This window comes from Pelmatolapia mariae, linkage group LG8, assembly GCF_036321145.2.
Source record: "Pelmatolapia mariae isolate MD_Pm_ZW linkage group LG8, Pm_UMD_F_2, whole genome shotgun sequence".
NCBI classification, from domain to species: Eukaryota; Metazoa; Chordata; class Actinopteri; order Cichliformes; family Cichlidae; genus Pelmatolapia; species Pelmatolapia mariae.
In genome coordinates, this window is record NC_086234.1 from 30,112,601 (window position 1) to 30,126,154 (window position 13,554).

Below are 13,554 nucleotides of genomic sequence, written 5' to 3' on the forward strand. Positions count from 1 at the left end.
GTCATGGTACTCTAAGGAGTCTTTAAGTTTCTTCATTCTCCTTACAACACAAATGTTTGTGTTTTACTTCTTACTGAACCTCACACATGAAATTAAAACATGTACACTGAGGGTGACTGAGGGGAAGCAGGAAATTCTTTGGTGGCTTCAATATACATTAAAAAGGTAACTACTGTAAGTAAAAAAGAAGCGGTCTTCCTTTAATGCACAAAATATAGGAGCGGCTGAATATTTGCTTTGGACATTTGAACTCTATCCTCTTTACTTAAAAAGCTCCGTGTTCAGAGAGCTCTCACAGCAGCAGGAGACCTGAGGTGGCTCTGAGCTGCAGGGAATACCTGCTCAGTCAGATGAAGTGGCACTAACGCCGTACTGAAGCAGTTTACCCAGAATGCTATTCATTAAGCAGCTTGTAGCCTCCTTACACAACCAACATCACTGACTACCCAACACAAAACATGGCTGAGGTTAAACCATCCATCAGTTGTTTCTCTCATGAATCTACTTATGTCATATTCATTAGAATCTGCAGAGCAGGCAGCTACAGCGAGACAGTCTGAAGCTGCTTGTTTCGATAAGGAAAGGAAGTAGACAAGTGTTACTTTTTAAAGTGATTTGCCTTTTTAATATCTGATTGGCTGTCTGACTAAAGTGGGCTAATCTGCTGACAGCTTATTGGCAGTTGGCTGGTGGTGGTTCTACTGCTTCCCAGTTCATGCAGGGTAACTACAGTGGTGGGAAAAAGTGATTTGGTTTTTTTTTATATGTTTGTAACACTATTATTAAGGGGGTGGGGGGGGGGAGTGATTGTCCCCTAAAACTAATAATTGGTTGGCCCCCCCCTTAGTAGCAAAAACTGCAATCAGGTGTTTGTAATAACTGGCAATGAGGCTTTTACAGCACTGTGGAGGACTTTTGGTCCAAATTCAGCCGCACTGGAGGGTTTTTGAGCATGAACCATCTTTTAAAGCTACAGCAGCTCAATCAGATTCAGCTCAGGACTTTGACTGGGCCACTCCAAAGTCTTCATTTTGCTTTTCTTAAGCCATTCAGAGGTGGACTTGCTGCTGTGTTTTGGATCATTGTCCTGCTGAAGTGTGCTTCAGCTTCAGGTCATGAACAGATATCCAGACATTCTCCTTCAGGATGTTTTGGTAAACAGCAGAATTCCTGGTTCCATTTACACAGTCAGTCTTTCTGAGCAGCCAAACAGCCCCAGACCGTCACACTACCATGACCATATTTTACTGTTGGTATGATGTTCCTTTCCTGAAACGCTGAGTTACTTTTACCCCAGATGTAACGGGACACACACCTTCAGTTCAGCCTTTGTCTCGTCAGTCCACAGAGTATTTTCCAAGCATCTCGGGATCATCAAGATGTTTTCTGGTAAAACTGAGACGAGCCTTTATGTTCCTTTTGCTGAGCAGTGGTTTCCATGTTGGAACTCTGCCATGCAGCCCATTGTTGCCCAGTCTCTTTCTTATGGTGGAGTCATGAACACTGACCTGCATGCACACATATACAGTGAGATCTTTTCAGTCGGAGTAGTTGTTGAAAAAGATGGTAAAAGCTTGTTTCATAAAGTTGAATATCTGTCCTGTCTGTGTGCAGAGATGTGGATAAGAAAGGCTACGTGGATCCCATGAGGACAATGACACTGGCACAGCTGAAACAGGAGCAGACAGACAGAAGTCGCACTCCAACAGGAAAAGATGTCCATCTACACCGCCTTTACCTGGATCCCCACAGCAAGGCCCGTCTGACAAATCCACAGGTACGTGGCTGCTCGCACACTCGTTTAATAAATATTCTTTTTTTAAAGCAGATGGAAAAAGGCGGGTTGACTTTGCTCTTCAGTGAGAGTAGCAGAGTAGCAGTCATCAGAGTCGTATATTTGTCTATGTCACGTGTAAATATTAAGGCACATGGGCCATATCAGCGCTCTACCCTGTTGTTTATCACTTTGTTAAGAAGCAAAGCTGATGCTGCAGACAGACAGTTTCAGCTAAGCTTACATGGGGATCAGTTTGCATGTCAAATGCCTTTTGAGACATTTATTTTCCATTTGATTAAAGTCTGTCTATAGATTGTCTGGCCCTTGATTCTCATTTCTCAGTGTAGCCCTTATTTAAACTGACTGTGATGCCCATGGTCTCTGTTTTAACGACAAATGTAGGAGAAAGTGTGAGAAGCGTTTCTTGCAGCGTTTCTGTTTTCTTTCTCAGGAGGCACTCCAGGCAGCAGACAGAGCCAGCAAATACAAAGAGGAAAATCGTCAAATCCTGAAGGAGAGCATTGAGGTCGCTCCCTTCACGGCTAAAATACAGCGCTCCATTGACCCTGCGATGGACAGGGACAGAGAGAGAAGCAGAGAGTCGAGCTTTTCTGTTCGGATGCCGGGTCTTCCCTCGCCAAGCCCCAAGACTAGCCACGCCCTCACTCATACCATGCAGTCAGAAAAGAGCAACTATTATACCACGCTGTCTAACAGTGTGGTGAATGAGCCTCCCAGACTCTACCCCTCCAAAGATGTCGGTCCTTACTATGAGAAAGTGTCGATCGGGGCCCCGGGGGTCGTGGCCGGTGTCGGGGCCGCCGTGCAAAGCCCAGGAGCTCTGTCGATGAGCAGCTACCACACCAGCTCTAAAAACTCCCTCTCCAAGCCCCCTCCTCTCATCAAGCACCAGCCGGAGGGAGGAGAAGGTTTAGCGGGGAAAATCACGGAGCAGCTCAGTCAGCAGGTGACCCTCGTTCAGCCGCAGCATCAGCTCCACACAGGTGTAGACAGGACAGACCGTCGCAGCCCTGCTATTTCTCCTCCTTCCTCCTCGTTGTCCTCTTCATCCTCAGCCTCTAACCAACACCATCACCATCATCACCTGCAGCAGCAGCAGCAACAGCTCAGGGCAATGCCATCTCTCCACCGAGCACCTGTCTTCCATCCACCCACACAGCACGCGCTGGAACGCAAAGAGGCTGCAGAGAGGGAAAGAGCCGCTCACGGTGGACGCCTCTCTCCACCAACCCTCACACCCATTCAGCCAGTTACTGGTAGCAAAACATCAGCGGAGCAGCAGAAGCCCCCTACGTTGCTGCCAGAGCTCAGGGACATCAAAGGTCACGGGACTGCTGCTGCCATCACCTTTGTGGCCTCTGCCACCCCCGGAGAGATGGCGGCTCCATCAGCAGATGGGTGCAAAGGCAGAGACTTGATCGAGGAAAGAGGAGGGGTGTGCTCTGGAGATAAGGGGTTCTCAAAAAATAAGCCCCAGTCGGCAATGGCATCGGTCATTGTGCGATCGTCTATAAAGTACGACAGTCCCATTGGTGCTAAGAAATCTGGTGCTCTTATCCACAAAGAGCTCCCCCAGGGGAGGTTCTACACATCGAAGCTTCAGGACGAATGTCCACGACTAGGGGAGGGTTTAACAGAACCTGCAGCAGGTAGGGTCATTCAGCCTAACTTGAACCTGGAGGAGATGCGTTATAAAAAGACCCCTGTGCCAGGTGTGTCAGGACCTGTGGGAGCCGGTGCTACAAACTCTGTGTGCAGGACTGCCATTTTAGTCTCCTCAGCTTTTGGCTCTCAGAGTAAAACCGGGAGCTCTACTCCTGAGCCAGTTTACTCTGCTCGATGTGACTTTGCAGCACTCAAAAGTGGCACTGGGGGTCGGGTGCTCTGCCATATAAGACCAGAGACAGAAAAGGAGCTCCAGGAGGACTTTGGCTCACATGCATCTCCAGGGGTCTCTCTGAATCCTGCGAGTGTAGCAGGAGCACCCCGCCCCAGCCCAAGCCTTACCCCAACACCTAGCTCAATCTCTGGCTCGAGTCAGCCTTACGCCTCTTCGTTTATCCACCTCAAGAAGCACAAAGCTGCTTTAGCTGCGGCACAGTCCAGAAGCAACCTTTCTACTCCTCCCACCTCAGTCACAACTGAAAATTCTTCCTTAACTGTGGATTCCACTGAGAAAACCCCAATTTCCAGCTCCCCGCCTCCACCTGCTACTAGTCAGGCCTCCTCGGTCTCGTTTGACAGCAGCAGCAATAGCTCAGCGAGCAGGAGTACCACACCAGGCAAGTCAAGTCCCCTGCTTAATGGCCAGTCCCTGGGGTCAGCCTTAGCGAGCGCTGCGCAGCCCAACAACTACCACAAGCTGAAGAAAGCCTGGTTAACCCGGCACTCCGAGGAGGACAGGAACACAGCTACTACTACAAGCTCCAGTATGAAAGTGGAGAAAAGTCCTAGCACCACTACCACAAGCAACACAACAGCCATGTCAGAAATGATCAAGCCCTGTACAGTCAATCTCAGCGCCTCCACCTCCAACGAGGTAGAGATGAGCAAAGACATCGGAAGCAAAGGTGACAGAGACAGACAGCCTGAGGAAAAGTTGGCAGGAGCGCCAGGAGGCGGGGAGGAGAGAAAAGTGGGGTCAAGGAGGGTGAACAAACGCACATACGAGTCTGGTTCGGAGAGCGGGGGAGATGATTCTGACACCAGCGAGAGCAAGATGGAGGGCCGAGCCAAGCGTCAGCCTAAACCAACCTACAAGAAGAAGCAGAACGACATGGCCAAGAAGAAAGGAGACAACGACAAAGAGGAAGACGACGTGAAGCCCAATGGCATCTTCAGATCAGCCCGAGAGAAGACTAAACTCAAACTGGCCAGCAGCAGTAAGTCCTCGCTCATATCTTGCTGTAGGTTTGTCTCACTGCTGTTTTAGGGAGCAGTGTTTTTGTCATAGCAGTGCAACTGGGAGTGAGAGTTCATTTAACCAATGAATGGCCAGATGATCAGTGTTTAAAGGTTAGCCAGAGTCTCTCACGTGTTCTTGGGAAGCTCGAAGGAACAAAACTGTATAACAGATTAATGAATGATGAATTATAATGAATTAATGAATGAATGTGAGACCCATCGTCACTGCATTTGTCCTCTTCCTGAACATAACGCGGGCTATATTTGCAAAATGAGCAACTGTGATCATAAACTCAGGAGATAGTTTGGCAGTGCTCGTACTCCCGTACACTTTAAAGGGTCTGAACTATTCTTTCTGACCGTGCTGGTCCTAACGAGCACAGCTTTAGTATTTCTGCATGGCTTCACTTTTCATCATCATGCATGTTATACAGAGTCCAAGGCTGAAGGTGTTGTTTGATGTAACAATTCCAAGCCTACATTTATAAATAAGTATATGTGTCTGACACATAATCACCTCCAGTTCAGCCTGACAGGTGCGTCCTGTGCAATAAGGTTTCATTCATTATATGAGCGTTCTGCCTCTTTTTTGATATCATTCTTTTGTAATTATATGTAAACTTTTCTTTCTTGACACCGCAGGGACTGCACTTAATTCTGTTGTTACAGTGACAGTAAAGAAATTCTGATTCTGATACACAGGAATGACAGTTATGACCTCCCAGCTTTAGCAGTTGATAAAAGTTTCATTATCAGATAAAAGTAACGGTTGTTTGTGTAGATGCTAAACAACATCTGTGGCATGAAGCAACCATGTGACTGTTGGTCTCATATGTTCTATAAGAAGATATAATTTTCATTCTTTCTGAAAGAAAACTGCTTGGATGCTTTTTTTAATCAAATGTTTTTTTTTTAAGTCACATTACTCAGAATGATTTCTGTAATTTACTCGTCTCGAGACTTCAGATGAGAGAAAATGTGACAAAGACGTCTCCATCTACACCCTGTTTATAAAAAAATCTCATCTTTTTTATCTGATGTATTTTCTGTGTTTCTCTTGCCGAGCAACTCTATGTTAATATTTAAAAATTAAGCGTAGTTACAGTTAACGATTATGATATTATGCATGTTAGATGGGATCCCTCGCTCTGTGCTCAAGGACTGGAGGAAAGTGAAGAAGCTGAAGCAGACGGGAGAGTCCTTCCTGCAGGATGATTCATGTTCAGAAATTGGCCCCAACCTGCAGAAGTGTAGGGAGTGCAGGGTGGTCCGCAGCAAGAAAGGGGAGGAGCCCGCTCACTCCCCCGTCTTCTGTCGTTTCTACTATTTCAGACGGTAAAGCACTCACTCTATGAACGGTGATCTTCATTCTCCCACTTTATCTGTGCGCTGGCTTCAGTTTAACAGACAATGATGCAGATTTCCATGATGGTTCACATTCATAACTGTACCTGAGTCTGGTGTGAGGAACCTGCTAAGATTTAGCTGCAATGATCTGTCGAGGTCATATTGATGTTGTTGTTTCCTCTGTGATAATAAAGTATAGTCTTTGTTTGAAGCAGGCTGCCTGGGTGTTAGACGCCCAGTTTAACCCATCCTGGTTAACATGAGTCAGACTATTGAACTTTAACAAGTTAACAGTTGTTTGTGATATCAGGCCTCTTTTGTGCTTCTGTTTGAGAGTAAAACCTGCTTTAATGTGCATGTGTCTGTTTATGAAGTCTGGGACTTTAATGCTGGATTCAAAATAACCTCAGCTTGCGTTTAAAACTACATGCACTTTAAAAACACGTCACACTTTTGTTTTTTTCTCAGCTATTTGATTAAGACTGACTGTAAGGACGAAAAATAAGCAACATTCGTGTTTTTGTCACCAAAAACACTTCAGAAATCAAAATACAGTCGCTCATAACTTTGTTCGTTTTGAACATTTTTATATTAGATGCCCTTCTTTCAGTAGCTTCCTCTTTGATAGCAGCCAGCCTACACGTGTGCACCGCCTTACTGAGAGAGCCTTGTGTTTCTTCTCATCTAGGCTTTCCTACAGCAAGAATGGCGTCATCCGGATGGATGGCTTCTCCACTCCAGACCAGTTTGATGATGAGGCCCTCAGCCTGTGGGTCCCGGGGCCAATGGAGCAGAGCCACCTGGACCAAAGCACAGCCAAGTACATCCTGAGCTTCATAGGAGACAAGTTCTGTCAGATGGTTGCAACAGAGAATACTGCATCCAGCTGGATTAAGAAGGATGGTAAGTTTTCTCAAAAATAGTGTCAAAGTTTAAATGAACACGTCTTAGCGTGTTTTCTTCTGAACCTTTATCGTGTGTTTCAGCCAAGCTGGCGTGGAAGCGAGCAGTGAGAGGGGTGAGGGAGATGTGTGACGCATGTGAAGCCACACTTTTCAACATCCACTGGGTCTGTCAGAAATGTGGCTTTGTTGTCTGCCTAGACTGCTACAAGGCCAAGGAGAGAAAGAGCTCCAAAGGTCAGTGTGGGTATTTGGACAGTTCACAAAAAGTCAGAAACATAATTGTTGAACCGGAGCAGGATCTGAGTCTTTTTCAATAACATGCGCGTGTATGTAACCTTTCTCTCCAGACGTCTTACGTCAACACTGTGTCTCTGAGTGTGGTGTGTGTTCACTGTGTGACTCTTTTCTCACTATGATCAGATAAAGAGCTGTATGGATGGCTAAAGTGTGTTAAAGGCCAACCCCACGACCATAAACACCTCATGCCAACCCAGATCATCCCGGGCTCAGGTACAGTCGATCCTAGCTGTTTGCGTTGCTATTGTCCTGAACAACAGCTGGTGTGTAGATTTTATGACTGAATGATACTTTTCAGCACAATTTTTTAATATTGTGTGTTGTTTGATTTTGACATGTTTCAGTGCTGACAGAGTTGGTGACATCCATGCACTCCCTAAGAGAAAAACACAATATAAAGTCTCACTGTCCCTGTACCAGCAAACAGAACCTTCTCACCAAACTGCCTGCCACCAACGGAGTCTCACAGGTACCACGCTCTGTTCCAGTCAATCACATCCTGACTCACTGTCAAGACTTTCTGAAGAGGTGGTGTCGTTGTATTTAAAATGTGCAGAGGAGTTCAGATCATAAAAACTTGTTAGCTGTGGTTTTGTGGCAGGTCGCTCACTGCTGAAGAGCAGCATAGTGTGATGCTGACAGAGATTGTTAGTGGTGTTAATGTAGAGTGAGATAACATATCAGGATGATGGACTAATTTGGAATGAGTGGCCCAACACGCTGAGAGTTAGCTGAAATGAACATGAAATGCATGTTGTTCAGTATCACAGGACCCCGGGCTTTGGAGATCTTCAGGTTTTTAGTCACATTTCGATACAGAGATAACTGCTAAGAGCACAAAGGCCTGTGTGTTTGCTCAGCAGTGCATACACACAGAGCTCTGCAACACTGCAAATCTACTTCCTCTGACATTGGATTTGTGTTACACTGAAAACACTTGTTCTCTGCCTCTGACTCATTTCATTAATTTCCATGATACAGAGCAGACCATGTAATACCACAGGATGGTGCAGCAAGTCAGTCTGGCCTTGACTGCAACACAAAATGATGAATCGCAGATAGTTTATTTATGCAACAACAGTCGCCTCAAGGTAGACGCTACAATAATACATACAGAGAAAAACCCAACAGACCCCCTATGAGCAAGCACTTTGGCGACAGTGGGAAGGAAAAACTCCCTTTTAACAGGAAGAAACCTCCGGCAGAACCAGGCTCAGGGAGGGGCGGGACCATCTGCTGTGATTGGTTGGGGTGAGAGAAGGAAGACAGGATAAAGACATGCTGTGGAATGACAGCTCATAAGACAGATATGTTAAGTGGAGACCACTGGAAAATGAGTGCTGTCACCAGTAAACCACATTTGATTGCAATGCAAAGAAAAAGGATAAAATGGGATCAAGAGAAAACTCCAGAATAACTTTCACCACTCGGCATGACTCATAAAGCAAAATAATAGATTATAGATATAGATTGGACCATTCACAGCTGTAAGCACTAACTGTCGAATGTCATTGACAAAGTTTTCTAACTGATAGGTAGGGTGGGGGCAGTCTTTTATGACATTGTTAGGATGCTACCTTTGTGGCACAGACTAGATCAACATGTGTGGGTCGCTGTGATCCACTGCTGAGTGAGAGACAGACAGGACCTACACCAGCCACACACTGAGTCATGGTTAATAGCTTTTACATACAGAAATGGCATCATTGGTCCATCAGTTACTGCACTAGAGTTAATCATAAACTGTGGTTTAGTAGTAAGTGAACCGAAAACAGGTTCTATTATCTGGGCTTTTCTATCTAATGAATGGTAGACTTTAAGCAGGCTTAACAGTAGTTTTCTAACAGGTTTGTGGTTAAGCTCAGCTGTGGTGAACTTAAACTAATAATACAATAGCTGTGTGTGGTGATCATAGCTATCTATTAACCTGTTACCTAGGGAATATCAATACTGTGGACAGGCATTTTGCTTGGTCACTGTTTAAATAAACTAAATAAATAAAGTTTCATTCTTCCTCTGACATGAAGGCTTTGTGATTTCATGCAGTTAAGAGAGTTCATCTAACTGTTCCTTCTGTCCAGGTTCTGCAGAATGTTCTGAATCACAGCAACAAGCTGTCCCTGGTGAAAGCTGAGCCAGGCTGTCTGCAGACCTCTGACCTAGGAGGAGTTAAGTCAGAAACTAACGGAGGAGGTGGTGGAGGAACCAGTCCAGGTAACGATGGTGCAAATGCTCCCATCACCCCGCCAGAGTCCCAGTCGCCGCTGCACTTCCTGGCAGACTTGGCAGAGCGGAAATCCAGGGAGGAAAAAAAAGGTGAGAGGAACAGAAGCCACAAATTATTATTAATAATCTGTCCACACCATTAACTTTTAAGTGTTTCGCTGAACGTGTAGTTTGGCTTCGTCCTCTTTTTGTAACAGAAAACAAAGAGTCGGTGGTGCTGGGTAAATCTGTGAAGGAAGACAAAGAAGGGGACAGCCTGGAAGTCCTGCAGCAGTGTAAAACCCCCTCACTGGGTAACAGTACAGAGCAGGGCTCCACACTCAGAGATCTCCTCACCAGCACAGCAGGGAAGCTGAAGCTGGGCTCCACTGACGCAGGAATAGCCTTTGCACCTGTCTACTCCACTGCTTCACAGGTACACACAGAGTCATGCTGTATTCAGTGTTTCAATATGATTCCTTTTGAATAAATATCCTACAGATATAGCAATGTCTTCTGTAGCCACCAGGGGGAGCTGTGTGGAGGCACATTCATTTATGTAGTTATAGCTTTTAAAGTGTACATGCATTCTGTAATTATACCAGAATCATAACATTGAGCCTTTCTCTAAAATACTGATATAGATTGTGCAAACTGAACAAGCAGGATAGGAGACAGGAAGTGATGCGTGCACTCTGATTATTGCTGACTTTTGCTTCTGATAATGAAAGCATAAAGTGATTATTTAACTGGACTGCTAATGTTCTTACATAAAATGCAGAAACTAAATTTAAATGTGAATTAATTCATTTCTGGATCCTGAGTGCAGTTCAAATGGGTGGAGAGAGAGCACTCTGTGTGTTTTTAAGTCTTTTTCTGCACATCTCTGATAAATCGCTGCAATAATTTTAAGGCCAATATTTTTCAGGGACAGATAAGAGAGCCCAGACTATCATTAGGTCAGTGACAAATATGCTCTCCATGCCTGGCTGTGGTTCTGAACACACGTACACAGCCCTCTTTGCAGGAAGTATTTACAGAACACTGTTATAAAAATCATTTTCCCAAACTTTATGACATTTTTAAAATGAGGCCTGTATAGATCCTCAGTCATCCACGTCATGGTAGTCTGAGGAGCTTGGAACAAAAAGTGACTGGACTGGAAGTTTCTTGGAGACGTTTCACGTCTCAGCCGAGAAGCTTCTTTAGTTCTAATCAGTTCTCTGACAGCGGTTTCACCCCAGACCTCTGCTGATAATGACCCATGACTTTCATGAGCCCCATGATCAACAGTGGGTCAGCGAGCCTCTAAAGAGAGAGCTCCCACTACGACCTAAATACCCGGGAACTCTCCACCATTTGGTCTTAGAACTGAAGAAGCTTTCTGGATCAGAGATGAGACGCCTTCAAGAAACGTAAAGAAGTCAACTCTCTTTTCTTTTCAAGCTCCTTCTTTCAGGAACTGAGGGAATCAGAGAAAGACCAACCTTCAAACACTCTTATAAAAGATTACAGTAGGTGACAGTCTCCCCTCGCTTAGTCACAATATAGACAAATGATGGGTGGCTCAAGACTTTTGCACACAGTTTAAAGAAATTTAAAGGATAAATTAAGTTGTAACCCAACAAAACAAATGCAGGACATGCTCATAATTCAAACAGGAGTCTGAACAAGTAACAAAGCAGCAAACAGTAGGATAACTGATCAATAACCTCCACTTCTGTTTTTGGATGTAAGAGCACGTTTGTGTGCAATCATTTATTTTTCTTTATTTCAATTTCTTTTAAGCTGCATCTGTTTTTTAGATTTTTGCTCCAAGGAGCCAGACTTTTGTGTAATTGTCTAAAGCGGCCTCGAGCCATAGTTCTCCCATCTTTCTGAAACTCTTTAAAGTTTTTCTTTGGACAGTGGCTGCTTTGTCAGTCCCGTCCTACCTGACCACTTTCCCATGTTCCAGCATAATGTAAAGAAAGGGAAAAGAAACAGAAGCCACACTCACATTTTTTTATTTCCTGTAATATGTGTGATCCTCTTTCCTTTTTCTGTAGACTGGGAAGGGTGGGCGGAGCATGCCCAATATCCTCGATGACATCATTGCTTCGGTTGTAGAGAATAAAATCCCCGCCAGCCGCCAGAACATCGCCACTAAGTTGTCAGTGAAGCAAGAGCCCATCACCCTAAGCAACAACAATAACGCCCCAGCTGAGGAAGCCAAAGCAGAGAAGAAAAAGTCGGCACCTGTTACTGCAGCAGAAGCAGAGGACTCGAGCAGTCAGTATCCAGACATCCCTCACTGCTGGCTGAACAACAGACAGCTACTGTGGCTCAGAGATCACCGCAACCAGAACAACTGGAAGCTCTTCAGAGAGTGTTGGAAGCTCGGACAGGTGCACATCCGTGTTACAGCAAGTCGGTTTAGTAGTGCTCCACTAAACTTTATCACCCTGGTGTTGAGATGCATTTTGTGTGTTGTGTGTTTGTGTAGCCTGTGCTGGTGTCTGGGATCCATAAGCGACTGAATGCCAGTCTGTGGAAGGCCGACTCCTTCAACCAGGAGTTTGCAGACCATCAGGGAGACCTCCTGAACTGTAAAGACCAGGTGCTGTCCAACTCTGGGATCAAGGAGTTCTGGGATGGATTTGAAGACATCACCAGTAAGTTCCTCTGCATTTAGTCCTGTGAGCATTACTATGGTAAACCATCAGTGACCGAGTCTGACTGGATCCTTTGCAACTGTTCAGAGCGACCAAAGTCCAAAGATGGCGAGCCCATGGTTTACCGACTGAAGGACTGGCCATCTGGAGAAGAGTTTATGGCCCTCATGCCTTCAAGGTACACAGCACCGGTGCTGTTGATCCTCAGACTGCTTTTAAAAACAAAGGTCTAACGATACGTAAATGACTCAGTAGTGACGATGAAGCCGTCTAAATAAAAGTATTCATTGCAGATATGATGACTTGATGAAGAACCTGCCTCTGCCAGAGTACTCTGATCCAGAAGGGAACCTCAACCTGGCTTCTCACCTGCCTTCATTCTTCGTCAGGCCAGATCTGGGGCCAAGACTCTGTTGTGCCTATGGTAAGAGGCGTAAAGCAGTCAATTTATATCTAGCAGTGCCAGATTCTGCTCATCAGATGAACAGACTCAACCTTTTGGGCTTCATCATGACATTTATTTCCTTATTTCATATTTCTTTCTTTGTTCCTACAAAGAAAACATGACAATGATGCTGAGTGTGTCAAGGTTGCCTCCACATTCCCAGTTGGAGTCGAGGTTTCCCAGAAACGTTGTACACTTTAACCATTTTCTTTGAGAAGAAAGTCCTCCTGCCAACACTAGCTGTTATTTTGAATTTCAGTCACCAGGACATAAAAACGACACATTTAAAGGTCTTAAATCCCGTCTTATTTACCAGCTCATTACGTTTTTGGCATAGGAGCAGGATGACCACATATATAATACTCAGAATTATGTGTATAAAGTTCTACACATGCATTATTTTAAGTGCTCTTATGGTGTCTCTGTTCTCACTGTAGGTGTAGCTGCATCTCAGGACCAGGACTTTGGGACTGCAAACCTCCACGTGGAAGTCTCCGATGTGGTCTCTGTTCTGGTCTATGTTGGAATAGCCAAAGGCAATGGAGTCTTGTCCAAAACTGGTAAGATTGGTGAAACGTGTGTGGACTAACAGGAGCTGTTAGCTGTTAGCACCTGAATCGCTGGCTGATAGAAACTTTTTGTCAAAGAGTCAAAATGAAGAAAACACATCAGCAGAAAACTAAACATCAGTTAATCTGTGGTTTGTTTACTGTATCATGTCATAAACTAAAGGACTGTTAGTTTTGATATAGATACAGTTTGACAAAGGTCATTGTTAAAAAATGATAATAAGTAAACGACATAGACGTGAGTTTGTTTTTCTGAAGGAGTGTTGAAGCGTCTGGAAGAGGAGGATCTAGATGAGGGGGTTCGAAAGAGATTAAAAGACTCGAGTGAAACACCAGGGGCGCTGTGGCACATCTACCTCAACAGAGACATGGACAAAGTCAGAGACTTCCTGCACAAGGTCGGCACAGAAACAAACTCAAAACATGATTA

The 13,554-nt window shown here is 44.9% G+C and overlaps 1 protein-coding gene across 3 annotated transcripts in view; it reads left to right on the forward strand.

The window, feature by feature from the left end:
* Nucleotides 1–13,554, forward strand: part of jmjd1cb (jumonji domain containing 1Cb) — a 118,555-nt gene that overhangs the window by 101,129 nt on the left and 3,872 nt on the right. For all 3 annotated transcript variants that reach the window (XM_063481779.1, XM_063481780.1, XM_063481781.1), the window contains 15 exons: nucleotides 1,615–1,777; nucleotides 2,229–4,680; nucleotides 5,836–6,037; nucleotides 6,738–6,952; nucleotides 7,036–7,188; nucleotides 7,375–7,464; nucleotides 7,596–7,720; nucleotides 9,333–9,567; nucleotides 9,675–9,892; nucleotides 11,505–11,843; nucleotides 11,942–12,110; nucleotides 12,198–12,288; nucleotides 12,404–12,534; nucleotides 12,993–13,115; nucleotides 13,383–13,522. In XM_063481779.1, the coding sequence (XP_063337849.1) occupies nucleotides 1,615–1,777; nucleotides 2,229–4,680; nucleotides 5,836–6,037; nucleotides 6,738–6,952; nucleotides 7,036–7,188; nucleotides 7,375–7,464; nucleotides 7,596–7,720; nucleotides 9,333–9,567; nucleotides 9,675–9,892; nucleotides 11,505–11,843; nucleotides 11,942–12,110; nucleotides 12,198–12,288; nucleotides 12,404–12,534; nucleotides 12,993–13,115; nucleotides 13,383–13,522 (4,846 nt within the window). The remainder of the gene's footprint in view (nucleotides 1–1,614; nucleotides 1,778–2,228; nucleotides 4,681–5,835; nucleotides 6,038–6,737; nucleotides 6,953–7,035; nucleotides 7,189–7,374; nucleotides 7,465–7,595; nucleotides 7,721–9,332; nucleotides 9,568–9,674; nucleotides 9,893–11,504; nucleotides 11,844–11,941; nucleotides 12,111–12,197; nucleotides 12,289–12,403; nucleotides 12,535–12,992; nucleotides 13,116–13,382; nucleotides 13,523–13,554) is intronic.